The sequence below is a fragment of the Phocoena phocoena genome, chromosome 21, assembly GCF_963924675.1.
Source record: "Phocoena phocoena chromosome 21, mPhoPho1.1, whole genome shotgun sequence".
Classification (NCBI taxonomy): domain Eukaryota; kingdom Metazoa; phylum Chordata; class Mammalia; order Artiodactyla; family Phocoenidae; genus Phocoena; species Phocoena phocoena.
In genome coordinates, this window is record NC_089239.1 from 7,967,880 (window position 1) to 7,986,576 (window position 18,697).

The 18,697-nt window shown below is 42.0% G+C and overlaps 1 protein-coding gene across 1 annotated transcript in view; it reads right to left on the bottom strand.

Annotated features, from left to right (window-relative positions):
• Nucleotides 1-6,065, bottom strand: part of KCNU1 (potassium calcium-activated channel subfamily U member 1) — a 136,915-nt gene extending 130,850 nt beyond the window's left edge. Inside the window, exons 1-3 of the mRNA XM_065900076.1 lie at nucleotides 6,040-6,065; nucleotides 4,940-5,375; nucleotides 1,593-1,709 (exon numbers count right to left, since the gene is read on the bottom strand). Of these exons, the coding sequence (XP_065756148.1) occupies nucleotides 1,593-1,709; nucleotides 4,940-5,375; nucleotides 6,040-6,065 (579 nt within the window). The remainder of the gene's footprint in view (nucleotides 1-1,592; nucleotides 1,710-4,939; nucleotides 5,376-6,039) is intronic.
• Between the last annotated feature and the right edge of the window lie 12,632 nt (nucleotides 6,066-18,697).

An 18,697-nucleotide genomic window follows, 5' to 3' on the forward strand; every position in this document is an offset into this window, starting at 1 on the left:
AGATTTTTGCCTGCATATTTCATCATGTCTAGAGTATATATGCTTTGCATGTAGTTGGCAAGCAGTAAATATCTGTTGAAAGAAAGAAGGAAGAAAATTACAAAGGATGGATGGAAGGAAGGAAATCTATAAGCCACTTTTTTTCTTTCTCATCCTTTCATAAAACACTTGCTTGGAACCTCACTGAGAGTCTCAATTTTGTGTTTCAATGCTAGACTATTTATTCTAATTTAACCTTTCCTCCACGCTTCCTGTTGTTCCAACCATTTAATCATAAGCTATAACAGATTGAAAGAACAATTTTTCCATCATTAAAGAAATAATTTTTATTGATATGTAGTCAATGATCATTTCTTCCCCACTCAATCCCTATATGCAGTGCTTACATGGTAGATGGTGGACGTTCTCTTCTGCCTCACTCCAGGGTCCTTTACTACCTTATTTCCAACATTATCTACATATAATCCAACATGATTTGAACACTTAAAGAGATCCTAACTAACAAATCCCTGATAAAAATCATAGAGAATCACAAAATCCTTCTCTAACAGGTCATAGGCACAAGGATTTCAAAAAAGAGACCAAAGCTTTAGAAGGAAAAAAACGGAGAGACACATTTCCAGATGATTCAGTATTCCCTGTAGAGTTTATCAAAGCAGTTTTACTTATGTACTTTAAGATAAGTTTTAAAAATTAGTTAGATCATAATTAAACAACATTAACTAGAAAAGAACGATGTTTGTACTAATTACAAAAAGCAGAGGATAATCTTTAGTTCACATACGTCCCCTTCCACCATGCCACCATGGGATGGCAGCATACCCTCAAATTACAGATTGTTTTTGAATGTGTCAGATCAAACGATACTACTGAAATGACGATGGGGCAATATTCATTTACAGGGCATCTGCTATTTCCAGACAATGGGGTGTGAACATTTCCCTGACGGTCTTTTCTCTCAAGGAGTCCATAGTGCACTAGGGTAGACAGGCTTATGCACAGATAACTTTAATTTAACAGCGTTCAATGGAAATGATAGAAACTTAGAGAAGGGGACTCTTAGCTTAATATGGAGATAAGGTAAAATCTGCCTGAGGAGATGATGCCTGGACTGAGTTTTAATATGTCAATGTTTACCTAGATTAAAACAGGAAGTAAATGATAAATATCATAGAGGGGCAAAAAAGACCAGTTTGTAAAATGAAGAAAGGAAGCTGTTGGAATCAAAGGAGGGGAAAATAGTTGTACCTCACAGGGCAGAGAATCCACTGAAAACCAACATTTTTTGAGCAACAGCTGCATGCCAGACATCCATCTACATGCAAGGAGAATGAAAGGCACACAACCTCTGCCCTAATAAAGTCTTTCTTCTAGTGGACAGGCTGACAACAAATAGAAAATGCAATGCCAAGTAATTATATTCACTCCAAAGAAAAAGCAAGCAGAATCATCACTAGAGAGCACAGACACAAGGAGATAGCCGTTGGGAGGTAGTGGTATTTTAGAAAAGGCCAGCAGATGCTTTCACACTGACCATACATCACACTCGTGGCTAAAGTTCGTTAGCAAGTGAGCACTGGAAATGTACTCACCAACACCTGTCCCACAAAGGTCTGTGCCGAGAGCAACATTTCTACACGATCACGAAAGACTCCCTGGAAAGTGAGACTTCTTGAATGTTTACGGTCCATGCTACATGACGTTTCTTCCTAGAAGCAAGAGAAAGAAATCGAGAGTGAGCTGGGTCTCAGGGAAGGTCATCTGTTTTATGTGTGTTGATGGTGTCTCCTGCTGGAGCATCAGGCAGAACGCACTACACCTTGCCCAACGCCGGGAACCCTGGACTCACTTATTCCCTACTTCACACGATGAATTTTCCCGGGTTTGTATTTTACTGCGCTTCGGCAGTATTTTCATTCTGAACTCTGCAGTCTTCAGCACGCCCATCTCACATACTCTCAGCCCCAGACCCTTCCCACTGACACTGCTGTTATGATCAAGGTCGGGAACAGCGTGCTTCTCTCTGTTCTGGGAATGAGTGCCTTATCCTTTTCTGTCAAGATACACAGACAAGGAAAAAAAAATTACAAATGGATTTCCAGGTGATACTTAAGTATTTGCTTTTTTGAGTGAGAAAGAAGAAGAAAACTTTTTGCTATTTTATGTTGATTTTATTCCTTATTTGGTATCACATCCTGTTGAAATTATGATCCTTCCTCAAGTTTACAAACTATCGTTACTTATTATACAATTCCCACTCTGTATCCACGGGTTCTGCAACTGCATATTCAACCAACGTCGGATAGAAAATATTTAAAAAAAGAAATTTCAGCAAGTTCCAGAAAACAAAGCTTGAATTTATGGGGTGCTGACAACTATTTGCATAGCATTTGCATTATATTTACAACTATTTGCACAGCATTTACATTGTATTAGGTATTAGAACTAATCTAGAAATGATTTGAAGTGTACTGGAGTATGTGCAAAAGTTATATGCAAGTACTATGCTATGCTATATATAAGGGACTTGAGCATCCTCAGATTTGGGGGGTGTGTCCTGCAACCACAAAGGGACCACTGTCTTTGAAATTTATAATAATCCGATGAGGTAGTCAAAGTAAGTCAGATTAAATCCATTTTCTATTGATAAGGAAACCGAGGTACAGAGAAATTAAATGACCTGCCGGTGGGCAGCCAATGAGGACAGTCTGGAGTCTGAACTGGCCTCTGTGTCTGTTGACAGTCTTGAACTACCCCTGAGAAAGACACAAGTGAACCGGGATTGACCACACCATGCAGACTGAGACCTCTCTGACTTTTAGAAAAGCTCATTTTATGTGGAGCCAGGTTTTTGAAATGATTTAATTTTTCTATTCGTATTTTCTGAATGGTAAGAAGAGAAGTCTCATTAAATGGTTATTTGATAGAGTTTATATCTTGATCAATGATTGCCACTAATACTTAGGACTCATCCTGTGCATGCCTGGGAAGTGGTCTGGGCATTGATTTTTTAAAAAAATATTCAATGGCATGAATATGGAACACTCATTTGAATTCCATTATAAAACTGCCTTTTGTGACAAAACAAACTGGCCCTAAGATATAATAAAATCATACTTATGAATGTAGTATATCTTTTAAAATGCACATTTAAGGAGAAAATTATGACTCTCCAATAATTTTTTTTTTTTTTTGCGGTACGCGGGCCTCTCACTGTTGTGGCCTCTCCCGTTGAAGAGCACAGGCTCCGGATGCGCAGGCTCAGCGGCCATGGCTCACGGGCCCAGCCTCTCCGTGGCATGTGGGATCTTCCCGGACCGGGGCACGAACCCGTGTCCCCTGCATCGGCAGGTGGACTCTCAAACACTGTGCCACCAGGGAAGCCCTCCAAATAATTTTTAAAAGAACTTTCCACAGTACTTAGATTTATGACAATTTTGCATTAGGCCAACTTTCCCAAAGGCTTAGAGAAAAATACAACACTCTCAATTTAATTAGATATGGTAAATTATTAAGAAGTCACTCAACTATTATGAAACTCTCTCGTCAAGATTTAAAAGCAGAACAGTATAGTCTTCTGGTTGCTCAGACCCTGCTTATTAACATTTTGTAACATCTGCTTCCTATTCGAAATGAAAAGGTACCTCTGGACTGGAGGGCAGATATAAATTATATCAAAAGAATGAAATGAAAAATACAGCAAATGTTTATGGGCAAATGCGTTCTCACATTTTTGTAACCACACAAAAATGAATATAATGGGGAAGAAGATACATTTCCTGGAGCAGAAGTCAAAGGAGATTAAACAATTCTACCAATTCAGTTGTGCACTGAAAAAAACAGGCAGAAGGCATAGTCACCACATCTAGTACCCATTCACGCACCGCCAGTGCTGTTAAGAAATCAGAACCCCAGGATTCATTCCCCAATCGCTATGCCGCTGCTTCCTGCCTTTAATCTAGAAATAATTAGTAATAGCATAAACTCACTGAGCGACAAAATCTATAGAATTCCATGTTGGGCACTTCTAGAATGCAGACACCTGAATTTCATATGATGACACTGGCAATGACCTTAAAAAGTTACCGAGTTATAAATTCTTTTATTTTATGTCAATGTTCAGCATCAAGAGGCAATGTTTCAAGCAACTTTTCAGTATTAATTACAAAACACAGTTGATGTGCTCTGTTATGGAAATCAGAAAAATAAAATCGGGGAAAGAAAAACTGTGAACAGATCTTTGCTTTCAACCATTGGTACCAGAACAGCCATTATGTAACACTTGAGCATTTTTATTCTCTTAAGCAGAGTCTTATCTGGATAGGATACCATTATTCTTACCATCATCATTTTCCAGTTGTTATTCAATAGTGCGCACCCTTGCAAAGCTTGTTTGGGTGTAAAAAAGTGTCCCTGAGTTTGTGGCTGGATGGCGTGTGCACGTATGCATGGGTTTCGGCATGTGTGCACAACTCCGTGTGTTGTATTAACGTGTATAAAAGGCAATGTATACTTGTGAGTATATGAGCATCCTGCGTGAATGATTCATGAAGGTGAGGTTGACACTGACGTTCCTTTCTGCCTTCCTCATGGTACCTAACACAACTGTCATTTTAAAATTTGAAATAGAGGCACAGACCTCACGTTAGCGGGTGTTTTGTTCAAAACAATGACATCTGCTTCCAGAGCTCACATGCATCGTCATCCACACAAGGCACTGCTTCTCCCAGTGGTGGGAGAGGAGGCCTGGCCCTGTAGCTGCACCCTTTGGCATGGCGGCCTGGGGTCCTGTTTTCCACCCCTGAGCAAGATGGACCCGTTTCTAAGTCACCACATCAGAGCTGGCTGTTAACCCGGGAAAACTGAGCGAAGCCTCCATGGTCTTCTAAACACAAACGCATGCCAAACCTGTCTCTGATCTCCATACAGGGGAACTGACCGAGAAAATTCCTTTTCCCTCGCTCTTCTGCCATTTTTTAATGCTCCTCCAGATTAGCCTGGATATTAATAAGATGAGGAGTCCACTGAAGAAGGTCACAAGGGAGGAAAGAATAAATGCTGCTTGGATCTCAGCTGTACAAGACATTTTCCCCAGGGCTTCCCCACTATCGTCCTCTGACCTGGTTAGACACAACAGGAGACAGAACTGTCGGGCTGCTTCTTCTGTGATGTCATGATCACATGGTAATGATTCCAGGAATTGGACTTCGGTGTACCAGAGTCCTGAGACCCGTGCAGTAACAGCGAGAGGGTCCGGTAACAACCGAGGTGCCAACTCACAGGACGCAAATGAATGAACGGCAGAAGGTCCACGACATAGATCTTCGAAGACCAGAATTCTAGATTGGATGCTGTTACTGACTTTCTCCACGACCCTGCGGAAACGGTATCCTTTGTGGCCATGGTCAAAGGGTCATCTATTTGGTTTGTGCAAACAACTTCAGCACAACTCTTTTTGAGTGAAATGACTTCCAACCACACGTGTGTCAACGTGCTGATTCTTCTAAGTGATGCCACATTCTCAGTAACACAGAAGGACGGATGAGAAAAGCACTTCAGGAGTTTTGCATATCCTCTCAGTCATAAAGGCATGGTACAGACTGCAGGAGCTGCAGAAAGCAATTTCACCCGGGCGAATGTTGGTTGGTTGCTTTTGAGCTCAGGAATCTGTTCCCCTTATCTCTTCCTTATGGGATCCTCCCCTTTCTTGCTTTTATCCCCACCCTGTCAGCAAACCCTTTAGTCCAGCGGAGGTAAAGTTCAAAATGAGAGCAACAGCTTTTATTTCCTCTGATGTTTTCAAAGATGTAAGAAATGTCACGCCTTTCAGTGTGCACGAGTGGCAGGCAAATGTCAGTGCCCGAGGGAGGGGCTAGTTCCTCTCAGTTATTGTGAAGATGACCTGACATGAGCTGATGAGACCCAGGAGAAATGTTGTTGTCCTTTGGGGTCTGTCATGACTCTGCTACCAGTGGCAGACGTAACGATAGCATTTCCTAGAAATGCTACCACAGGTATATTTCCTTCCTTTAAGTTTACCTGTAATTTTCACAAAATGCCGTCATTAAGCTATCTTCTGTTAAGTTACTGTGTGGTGCCTACGAAGTCACTTTAATTTTTCATAGTCTTATTTTATGATAATACAGACTTGATAGAATCATTGAGGCTCAATAAGGTAGTGGGATCATATTTAGAAAAGTATAAAACTCAATACAAGAAAAGGTACTGTTAGCTATTAGAGTTCTTTTTCTGAATGGCACTGATCATAAAGAAAGGAAGAGACAGAAGGATAAAGGAAGGGAGGGAAGGGAGGGGAAGGGAAGGGAGGAAGGAAGGGACGGAGGGAGGAAGGGATGGATTTATTTGTTTATATCACATACACACTATACGCCTATAGGTATCTGGAAAATAAGATCACAGTTTCCAAGTCAAAGTTCATTCACATCATTGACTTTAGTCACAAGAGCTGTCACCATCAATGAAATTTTCTCACTTCCTAACTTTTGTGATTGAATATTGTCAAAGTATTACAAATTCTTTCCAAGATGCTGTCTAGGCACCTTTTCCCCTTTTCCTGGAAACCAACCTATGAGAACAGAAAAATATTTAATTCAATTTAAACAGACAGGTAGTTTGTTTCTCTAATGTTCTTTTATTGTGATAATATTATTAGCTTCTGTGGTGAGTCAGAAAATGTGTGGATGGTTTCAAATCAGTCTCCAAATTCATCTTGAACCTAGGCTGTGCATGCATCCCCGTTTCCCCAGGACTGTCTCAGGTTCAGTAGTGAAAATCCGACACCCTGGGAGACACCTCAGTCCTGGACAAACTGGGCTAGTTGATCACCCTGCACCCCATTCACACTGTGGATGCTGCCTCATCCACACTGCGCTCCAGCCGCACTGCTTCCTCTTAGCTACAAGAACACGCAGGCTTTGCTTTTTCCAGCCTTTACAACACACTGTTCTCTCTGCCTGGATCACCCACTCCCATCTCTAGCAGCTGCTATTTTCAAGTCTTCACTTGAATGCCATTCACGACCTCCTGACCATCCTACAAAAAGGAGGGCCCAGCCCCGTGCCCCAGGATTCTGTTACGGCGTCCCAACCCCGTCCTCCTTAGCACGTCATAGCACTTACAGTTCTGTTAGTTCCTCGTTGCCTGGTTTATTTTCTATCTTCCCTCGCCAGACCATAAGCTCCACAAGTTTGGGGATCCTAACTCTTGTCTTCTTCACCAAGTACCCTGTGTCCAACCATACACCCAGCACATACCAGGCAAATCACATGAACTTAGTAAATAACTGGTGACCGAATGGATAAATCATAGATCTTTCAAAATATTTGTTAGGTGAATGAAATACTGAATCCATTGATACACGGATCTTAAGTTAATCACACTTTTCTACTCCATATTTCCCACGTCTCACTACAACCTGTCCTCCGAAGGAAGTGCCATCAGCAGTGTGTATATGCACAGGGCATGGGGTGTGGTGTGTATATGTGTGGGTGTACACGGTGACATGATGTGTGTGTCCATGCACATGTGTGCGTCCGCACTGAGCAACTACTATGTTCCAAGCACTGGAAGCACAGTGGTGAACAGAACAAACCTAGTTCATCCCCTCCCAGGGGATACAGTTACTGGAAGAAGACGTTTACAATTAGAAACTTGCAAAGTGTCTGGGGAAGAAGGCAAGCAGTGGAAGGAGGCCCCTCACCCAGGTGAGGATCCCTAGAGGTGGCAAGGAGGCTGCCTCAAGTATGTTGTGTTTGAAGCTGGGGTCTGAAGCATGAGAAGCTACCCGGGCCCGGAGCCCCGGTGGGCTTCGGGAAGCTGGGACAAACCTTGTGAGGCTGGGGGATTCTCGTGGGTGAAGGTGGGAAGGGAAATGGCACTTCTGGAGATGCTGGTTGGCTGGAAAGCAGTGGCCCAAGAGAAGGCTGGCAGTGTCAGAAGGGAACCTCTGTGTTCCACTTTAAGATAAAAAGAAATACGAACAAACAAAAAAATCTTATCTTAAGAGGAAACAGCTGAAGGACTTTAAAGAAGGGAGCTAAGTGATTGAAAGGACGGTCCTGGCTTCCATACAGAGAAGACACTGGTCAGAGTGAGCGGAGGCTAGTCCAGGCGAGACCCAGGTGCTGCTGGGTGGAGTCGAGTGGGCAGGTGTCAGTGAAGTCCGTCCAGGGGGTCAGGTCTGCATGTGGGGAGGAGGCGGCGTCAAGGCTGGCCCCGCCCTCTGGCTGGTACTTCCCGTGTGGTCACTGGGGCCTTTCACTGCTGTGCCTTTAAGACTAGGCTTAAGGAATGAAGACTCTGCTACTGATGAACTTTTTATTTATTTATTTTCCAGTTCAGATGAATTTTTTAACATGCCAGTGACTTGATTAGAAAAACAGCTTCACTTTGTACACATCTCTGTAATTTACCTCTGGGCACTCAGATGTTCTGGCAAAAGTATACTTTATTTATAATGAGATTAAATAAATGTTTCATTTCAAAAATTTGCTCTCTTCAAGAAACGTGCCGTATCTGAGAAAGTAAGAACTTCATTTTTAAAGTGTACAGAGTAGCACTCACGAATGTGTGTGTTTTGAATGCTTCTGAAAGTAATGAGTAACGTGGTAATGGTATCTTTTAACGGCCTAAAACCATCCATCCTAGTTAATGGTTTAACCCTACCTTCTTCTATTTCAAAAAGCAGGGGTTTACTTCATACCCCAATGGACATCTACACCATCGGTCAAACACGCTGGTGAAGACACACGAGGGAGGCCTCAGTTCAGGCAGCTAGTCAATGACAAAATCAGGTCTCAAGTCAAGGATGAAAGTGGTTTTACCTCCCCAGGACACTCATATCACAGTGGAAGCTGCGTCTGAGGTAAGCATCTTCTTGTTGACTTAATACGTCTGTCACTTTGGAAATGCTGCACTGCCTCTCAAGGTATTTCCATGAAGCTATTTTAGGCACCAGATCTTTACCTTTCACCTTCTTCAGTTTTCAATTTGGGTTTAATTCCTCTCCTTAAAGTTGCACGGAATAGGAAAGATAGCAGATGAACCCATTTTAAAGAGAGATTTCTTTTGAGGGAATATGATTTAGTCCAGGTTCTATTTAGATCCGTGATCTACTGAAACTCACCGTACTTAAAAAAGGCACTGCACTTTTTCCTTCGCGCTGTCATTCCCCATTTATTCTAAGTGGACAAAGCACCGAAGATGGTCCACTGTGGTAGTTATTTTAGCCCAGAAGAACGTCCATGCTACTTTGGTGAGCATATGGGTTTGTTTTTTAGAAATTATCGGCTCTGGAGAGGCTGGTATTACAAACGATGTACTTGTATTGAAAATCCATACAGAAACCTTGAGTTTTATTTTTACCTTTTGTTGAATTTGTTAGTTTACTTCTGAAATAGAAGTCTTTCCACAGGATTCTTATGCTCCTCCAATCCTAATTCTCTCATCAGTGAAATGAGGAGGCTGTTCTGGTGTTCGAGATTCCTACCAGCTTTGACACATTATGAATCTCTGATTCTATAAGCCCAGATTAGTTCTCTCATAGACTGTAAACACCTTTCCACATTCCACTGTCTGATTCCATCTCCCATATGGATTCTTTTTAAAAAATGAACAAGAAACTCATAACAACTCAACATCCAAAAACCCCAAACAACCCAATTAAAAAATGGGCAAAGGATCTTAATAGGTATTTTTTCCAAAGAAGACATACAGATGGCCAAGAGACACATGAAGAGATGCTCAACATCACTAGTCATCAGGGAAATGCAAATCAAGACCACAGTGAGATACGACCTCACACACGTCAGAATGGCTGTCATCGAAAAGAAGCAGGAAGGATGTGGAGAAAAGGAAACCCTTGTGCACTGTTGGTGGAAATGTAAACTGGTTCAGCCATTACGGAAAACGGTATGGAGATACCTCAAAAAACTAAAAATAGAATTATCACATGATCCAGCGATTCCACTCCTGGGTATTTTAGCCAAAGAAAACGAAAAAACACTAATTTGAAAAGGTACACACACACCTATGTTCATTGCAGCATTATTTACAATAGCCAAGATATGGAAGCGACCTAAGTGCCCATCAATAGATGAATGGATAAAGAGGAAGTGATGGGGGAAAAGAGAAATAGGTGAGGGAGATTAAGAGGTGCAAACTTCCAGATGCAAAATACAATAAATGAAGCACAGGTATGAAATGTAAAAATAATAATAAAAAAAAAGAACAAGAAGGAAGCAGCATCATTTCTGAGGGTTTTTATTGAAAGGGTGTCCCCTCTGATAAGTTAACTTGGAACACAACTCTCTTTCTTTTCAGCTCTCATGGAATTACTTTTCTTCATAGAGGAATCATGGTTACCTAGACCATAATCTCTGATTCCATCTCTGAGCCTCGTTCCCTGCGATCTGATTAGAAAGATGCTAACTGCTTTGCCAGAGAGGCCATCTCTTCCCATCTCTCTGCCTGGCCTCTCAGCCCTTCTTCTCACTAATTTGCTTTCTGTGATACTGCAGAGTTATACTTCATTCTGGGTGATTGCAAACTGCATATGTGTGTCAAATACGTGGGGGTTTACTTGGGTGAATTGCTAGGTTCAAAGTGAAGAATTTCCTCAACCTCCTTAATTTTATGATTTGTGATTTCTGATTACTGTACTAGATGTTTGGAGGGTGGTCTTCATAAATCCTCGTACAAGTAGAACAAAAAAGTTGAGACATGAGCCTTCTCCATTTGGCCAGTAGATGGAAGTATTTCATAGGGAAATAAGCAACCAGCAGGGTTTTGTTTGGTTGGTTGGTTCTGGTTTTGTTTTTGTTTTTAAGAAGATAGAAGAACCGTCCGGAAAAGAAGTAGAAAGGAGAAATGAAAAACAAAAACCAAGAGACAAATTGTACAAAATACAGAGCTTCTAAACTCACCAAAAACCCATTTTCTGTTCAGGCTTTCTCTACGTATCCTCTGTGACTCTGTCCCTTTTGAAAGAATAAATTAGACTGTTGATAACTCTGGAGTTTGGGGTTTTTTTTTTTCAATATAATCTCTATGGATCCTTGAGAGTCCGAAAAATCTTTTCACGAGAATGAATAATGCAATCAGCTTCTTCAGCAATCAGCCCAGCTGAACACGAAGCTGGTGATTTCACTGGAATGCTTAATGCCCACCAGCAAGAGTGGTGTGAGAGCAACAACGGGGAGGTTCATGTTGGCAGCTCCAACCAGCGATTCTGGCTGTGGTTCCAATGCAGGAATCACGAGGCCACTGCTTTTCCCATTCTGTCTACTGCTCCTGTTTGGAACTACTGGTCTACCATGGACAAGCTAAGGTGGATCACCAAGCATTGTCCCAGCAGCTGGTTGCATGATTCCTCTGGGTCCTGTGTGAGTGTGTTTCCAAAATCCCAATTTCAACAAACTGTGTGTCGGAGTCTCCAGGCAATCATATCCAACTTGGAGATTAGATTGAAAAACTGAGTTGTCACCGACAGCAGAGGAGATGAAAGCCATCTTTTCTGTATCAGCTCCCGTTTAATTGGCACGCTAACCCAAACACCCCTCTCCAAATACCCGTCTCCTTGCGAGTTTTGGCAGGAGATGCAAGGACTGGATTTTAGCTCCATCTTTGGTGTGGGGAACAACCCAGCAGTTTTCCAATTATGTCAGGAGAGAAATGAAATCTCTAGAGACACAAAATAACTTCCTAGAAACCAAATTTCTTTTTATCTACGTATTTTTAAAGAAAATCCAAACAAGTGATATGCACACACGAAGCAAATGAAATGCTCTGAGACTGGTTAACATCTGCTAAAACAGAGTGTGGCTTATTCGCGTAGCTCTCTTATTTCTCCCATCACAGGGTAATGTTGCCCTCTTTATCAGTATTTCTGACTCTCTTCATCAGCATTGTGATTTTCACTGCATTTGTCAAAAAACTGCCTCTATAAGCAATACCCTTGATACACAGTTTCAATGTAGCTACTGCATTACTACACTTACTTTCTTCTTTCAGTATGTCCTTGAAGTAAGGGCCTTTCGGAATATGTAAAAACTATGTAGATAAGCACTGAGGTACAAGAATTACTGAGCATTAAATCTGTTCATTCCCCAAGTTCTACTTATTTTTTTTTTTTAATGAGGAAACCGAGATCAAGGCAGAAGAATATATGCTTCAATTTGTGAAAGCAGAGCCCCCCGCCCATCCAAATGCACAGCGTTTTGGAGGAAAAAGATAACCCTAGGGTGGTGAGTAGTCATCAAGCACTAATGGTCAGCTTCTTCGGTAAAATCTCTGGGCCTCCTGAGTATTTTAAAAAACCTTTTGATCTCACTTCTAACAAGCATTGAACTGATTGCTGGTTGGGCAGGGGGGTGAGGTACGGGAAGTGCTACAAAAGGGATATGGGTCACGTCCTTTCTGGCCAAGAGGCAGTGAAAGGAGAAAGCAATTTGGTGGCAAGATTTTATTTGCTGGCTGAGAAAGCCAAACTCCATGGAACGGCCATCGCTGAGCAAGGACCCCTCCCCCTCCTCATTTATACTGTCTATAATCACCAGTGCCAAGGGCCAGTGACAAGTGTCACTGCACTTAGAGTCAGCCCTCCATATCTGCAGATGTGGAACTTGGCGGCTATGGAGGGCAACTTTATCACACCATTTTATATGAGACTTGAGCAACCGGGGATTCTGGTATGAGGTGGTCCTGGAACCAACATTCCCGGACCCCAGGGACTACTGTATTCACCAAAGCAAAGGTTGCTCTTTGGAAATCTTGCCACTAGGGAGCAACACTGACTAACTTTGGCCTTGAAGGTCCCCCCCGCCCTGCACCCCTATCCTTTTGTTTTTTAAAGGAAAAGTTAGGCTTTTTTTTTTTTTTTGCTTTGGGGCACATACAAATAAAACCTTCTAAAATCACACCTTTGCAGTTTCCTGCTCTGAGTAGGGGGAAGAAATGGAGTCCTGAGAAACAGGGGGTAAAGGAGAACCTATCTCTCTCTCTTTGTCTGCAAATGCCTCGGCTCAGCTCCTGGAAGCTGGAGGAGGGGCAGATGTTTGGGGCTGTGCACAGGAATCTCAGTAGTCTGGGAAAGGTTGCTCTGGGTATCTTTCCTCTCTGGACTTTCATACATCACAGAGTTCTTACTTATGTTTGCAAAGTCAATCCTTGCCTTGAAGCACCATCCTTGGATTAGAAAATACAATGAAAGAACCCAAACAGTAAATCATTGTATCGCATCTCCGCTCAAAATGCTGTCTTCTGCTTGGGCTTTCCTTGCTGCAAAGACCATTTTATAAGAGTGATCTCAATCACAGACAATCCAGGTCCACCCCAAAAATCAAGAAATAGGGGAATCTTTAAAATTTTCCCCATTTAATGAGATGATAACAAAGCACAGAAAGGTAGAAGAAATTCAACACGTGTCCCCTAGAAAGTCAGTGGTGCTGTAAGAAAGATGGTCCAGGACTCTCTCCCTTGGCTCTGTGAGTCCTCCCCTAATCCCTTCTCTAACCGGCAAATAAATTTCTGGGAGCCCTTTTGGTTTCCAGAGTTTTTCTAAACCTGCCACACACCGGTTGTTATTCTTTCTCATGCTACGTCTCCCACCTGCTTCTGGAGTGAAACAGCAGTTGGCAATAGGGATGCTCAGAGTCAGGTACCCCAGCCTGGCCAAATAACACTCAGATAATCACATCATTAACCTGGCTACTGAGCTCCAGGTTGGCAAGAGCCAGCTCTGCTTCCCTGAGTGCTGAGGGTCCCTAGTTTGAAAAACATGCACTTCTTTCTAATAGGCAATCTGTCACTTGCCGTCTAATAGAAATCACCTGCTCCTAGAATAATCATTAAACAAATTGACAGCATGCTGAGAGCCGGAGTTCTCAGCTTTAATGCTGCCTGGTTGAATCAAGCAGATGGAATGAAAACAACCACAACACACCACTGCACGTCATTTAGAAACTCATTAGTCACAGGGGAGTCACAGTCTCTGCAGACGCTGGCTCTTCCCCTGGAGAGTCAAGAGGTACTTTGCGGCCAGGGGTCAGTGCCCTGGACCCTCAAGTGATGGCTTTGAGTCTTGACTTTGCTACTTACAAGATCTGGGAAAAAAAGTCTCCTAGGAGATAAAATACCTACCTTGGAAATGTCTATCTCATAGATTGCATGAGGGTCACGTTAGGTACTATGAGAAAAAGCACCTTGTAAATTTAAAGAATTAAGCCCTCAGTGGGACAGCACTTTGGACACTCAATAATAATGGCTGTCATTTTTTGAACAGAGGCTCCATATTAAATACTTTATACAGACTGTCTCACTAAATCATCACAACTGTGTATGATAGATATAAATTCCCCTACTTTAGAGATGAAAGATTTGAAGTCCAGAGAAATTCAGCAATTTGCCCAAGGTCTCGAAGCTAACCAGTGGTGATGTTGATTCAAAGCCCAGTCCCCAGTCCAGCTGACTCCAGAATCAGTGTTCTCACTGATGGGGTTCAAGACAGGTCACCCCCAAATATGGCAGCTTGGCATATTAAATATCTTAAGGAATTTTTAAAAAACAGGCAGAAGCAAGAAGGTCACTCTTCCCTGCCTTGTCACCCTTCTTCCCTGAAACAGGTCATAAAACTCCCCTGTGAAAGCTACCCTCCCTGTACAGGGCAGAAAGAAGACTTTCTTAACACCAGAGATAGAAAATTTAGGGCCAAGCAGCCTGTATAAGCAAACCTTGCTAAACTAACCTTCACCTTCCTAGTTACTCCTTCACCATTAACTACCCCTGGCCCAAACCCCTTTGTCTTTCCAATTCTTCACAAATTTACTATTTCCTTGTCGAAAAGGTATAAAAACTTCTGGCTCTGGTCACTTTTTTGGTCTTCACTTTCTTGTGAAGACTCTCTCATCTACATGTAGAAATTCAATGAAATTTGTCTGTCTTTGTCAGTTTAATTTTCAGATCAAGCCAGGGACCCGAAGAAGATTGAGCAAACAGTTCCCCCCTCCGCATCACTGTGAAGCAATGCTGCCTTACAGACTGGTCTGTTACGTACAGGCTGCTGCCTTTATCCTGGGCGGGGAAATCTTCAGCTTCTGAGGCTGCTTCCCTGCAGAGAGGTTAAAACCTCCTCCCCACAGCCTCACCGTTCACTACAAAGGGGCACTCGATGTGAATGAAGGATCTTTAATGGCCTTATGTAATATGTAACTATCCTGACTGCCTCCACCGCTCTCATTTCTAAATCATGTTGTATCTAAGGGGAGCTCTTCAGTCTAAGGAGGAAAGAAGTGGATGGGGGTTGGAGAAAAGGGAACGTAAGGCACACTGAAAGGGAGAGGCCAGTCACACCTAATTAGCAGCATTTTGCAGCCTGCACGGAGGACAGCTCTTCTAAGGAGAAGTCAGACTAGGATGGTGTGATGCTTTAATGGCATGGCCACCTCCTGGGAGACAGGAAGGAGAGGACGCTGGGCGGCTGGCCCAGGTCACGTAGAAATACTTCAATTTGAGGTCTCAACGCTGGAAGCTGTTCAGAACAGGGAAAAAGCCCCAGTGCGCTGAAATGTACCGGGCAGGGCATATAAACCTACAATACATCACCTGCCATTGAGTACTTGAAGTTTGTAGCTGGAATTATATACTTTGAAGGTGCAAGTTCCTTGTTTAGGGTCAGGCTAGCAGTAGGCATTTACTTCTTGCGTATTCATTTCATTTTGATAAATGAAAAAAAAAATCAGCTGAGATTTACAGATCTTCTTTTGTCTCCTCCACTGCATCTTACAGAAACTGTTCACACTTCAAAAGATGAGTTTAGGCTTCCCTGGTGGCGCAGTGGTTGAGAGTCCGCCTGCTGATGCAGGGGACATGGGTTCGTGCCCCGGTCCGGGAAGATACCACATGCCGCGGAGCGGCTGGGGCCGCGAGCCATGGCCGCTGAGCCTGCGCGTCCGGAGCCTGTGCTCCGCGACGGGAGAGGCCACAACAGTGAGAGGCCCGCGTACCGCAAAAAAAAAAAAAAAGACGAGTTTAGTGGAGGAGATTGCTGTGCGGCAAAGGAAAAAACAGTGAGAAACTATGAAGAGGCTTTTAGTACTTAATTAGAACCTCAGAGGTGCAGTGCTAAAGAGGGACATGAGACCGGATAAGATTTTTAAGCAGGAGCGGGTAGAACTTAGAGGATGAAGGAAACAGATGAGAACATGTCATGAAATGCAAGAATGAACGTGTACGCAGAGGGGAGAGGGAGCAGAAACAAGGTAAGCGGACCCAGACCACTCGGGAAGCTTGGTTCTCAGCTCTGTCTGCATATATTATCATCACCTGGGATGCTTTAAAAATGATGAACCCCCCCTTCCCCACTGACCTCTTTTTTAGAAACTTATCTGTAAATATCGTTTCTCTTTTATAGAATCGAGCACTGAAATTAAGAGGAGACATAGTTTAAAGGAAAGAACACATGCTTTGGGACCTAAAGATCGGGGCTTCCACCCCTGACTAGGTCTATGATGTTAGACAAGGTCACTAGCATCCTTGAGTAAATTAGGTATCAGAACATCCATCATCCAGGACTACTGTAATGGAGAGGCTGGAAAATGGTGAGATCCCAAAAACACTGACTTCTATCTAAGCTATTTGGAAGGGGAATAAGATGGTCCTGGATAACAATAACTTAAAAAGACTATAGATAAAGTATCTTACTGGGAATCAAGAACCATAAGAAAACAAAACAATGGATTCTTGGCCTTTGTGAATAACATTTAAGATTTCAATTATTGGGGAACATGCAGTAGTCATTAGTAATTCTGCAGGCCTCGTGAATTTGAACTTGACAATCTAGAATTGGCTAAATGCCAAGTCTCTTGGTGGGTGAGCTCACTAGGCTCCCCTATATCTAATCTTTGACTCAACTCTGTTGTCTGCTTGGCCCTACCTATTCACTACAGCTCATGATTAAGTTTAAAAAGTAAAACAAACAAAAAAACAAACAAAAAAAGTAAAACAAGACCAAAAAAACCCGACAATTTTAGATCTTTTGAAAAACTACCTTGAGAGAAAATCAACTAAGTTTGGGATACAAGTTAAGCTGCTCCAAGGGTTATGTTTCTCAGCCAGAAAATATTAAGGAGTCAAATGGTGAGTTCAGCTCCGAACTATGAGGTATTCCACAGAGAGACAAGAGTAGGCCATCAGTGAAACTATTTTGCAATTGCTTCCACCAGGATTAATCTGAATAGCTGTATAAAGGACTTTAGTACTGAAGTTATAGAATCATTAATTGTCTAAGGGAGTCACTTAAAATTTTAAGTTATACATTATGGCATTTTATGGAGAGAATGATAGATAACAGTGGTATTTTCAAATCTGTGGACTTGAGAAGGCCTTTTCCCACAGGAATGCGTATTTCTTAAATTATTGATGATATGGTACAGATAAGAACAAAAAAATTTAGAGAAGAGAGGATGCAAAGGAGTTAAAAAAGAACTCCCTGTACGCTGTCACCTATAGATTTGGAGCCAAGAGAGTTTGAAGTACTCGAGTCCCAACAGGTTGATAAGGGTAATGCTGATGAAAAGACAGAAATGTGCTGATGCAGGTGGGAGGTTGGAAACCCCTAAAAACGCATGGCATGAGTCAGGAAATTTATGTGATCGAACTCCAGGAACGATAATGGGGAGTTTCCGAAATTAGGGCTAGAATTCTGGTCCTGGTCTGCTCCTGGCTAACTCTGTGACTTTGGGGAAGTCATTTATCCTCTTTGATTCTTAATTTCTTTTTTTGAACCTACACTTCTTTATCCATAAAGTGACTGCAGGGGCCTGGGTGATGCCTGAGATACAGTTCAGTGATTTTATGGCTCATAGATAATCATACTATATACAGCTGTGCATCTTTTTATTTTTTCTCCTTCAACTGTACATTAGATAGTGAATATCTTCCATGTCACTGAAATTACTTTAAAACATGTTTCAATGACTGTGTAACACGTATTATATTAATTATTTAGCCATTTCCTAGGTATTCAGGTTTTCAATGTTTTTCATTATAAAAATGCTGCAATAACTATCTTTGTATATATCTGTCCCCTACTCGAGTGACTTCCTTGGATTGAATCCTAAAAAATGAAATGACTATGTCAAACAACACGAGCATTTTTAAAATGTTTGATATTTACTGTCAAACCTTTTCTTAGAAAGCTCTGTCATTTATATTCCCACCGGAGCTCCTGGGTCTTCTCTCTTCCACCCACATTGTTGTAGTTAACATTTTTCATGTGTCTGTTCAGTTGATAATTTATTGTATCTTGTCATTTTAATTTTTATTTCTTGTTTCATTTTTAAATTGAAGGTTTGTACACGTGCATTTGTAAGTCACAGTTCTTCACGCAGGGCAGAAAAATGTTTTTCCTCAAACTTCTTATGGTCCCTGACTGGGTCTGAAAATTAAACTGACAAAGATGTTCAGAGAAAAGCACACAGATTTTATTGAATTTTTACATGCACAAGGGAGCCTTCAGGAGAGAGGAAGGGACCCAAAGAAGTGACCAAAGCAGGAAGCTTTTATGCCTTTTAGACAAAGAATCAATACATTTACAAAGAAATGACAAGACAAAAGGGTTTGGACTAGAGGTAGTAAACGGTGGAGAAGTAACTAGGAAGCTAAGGGCTTAACAAAGGTTTGT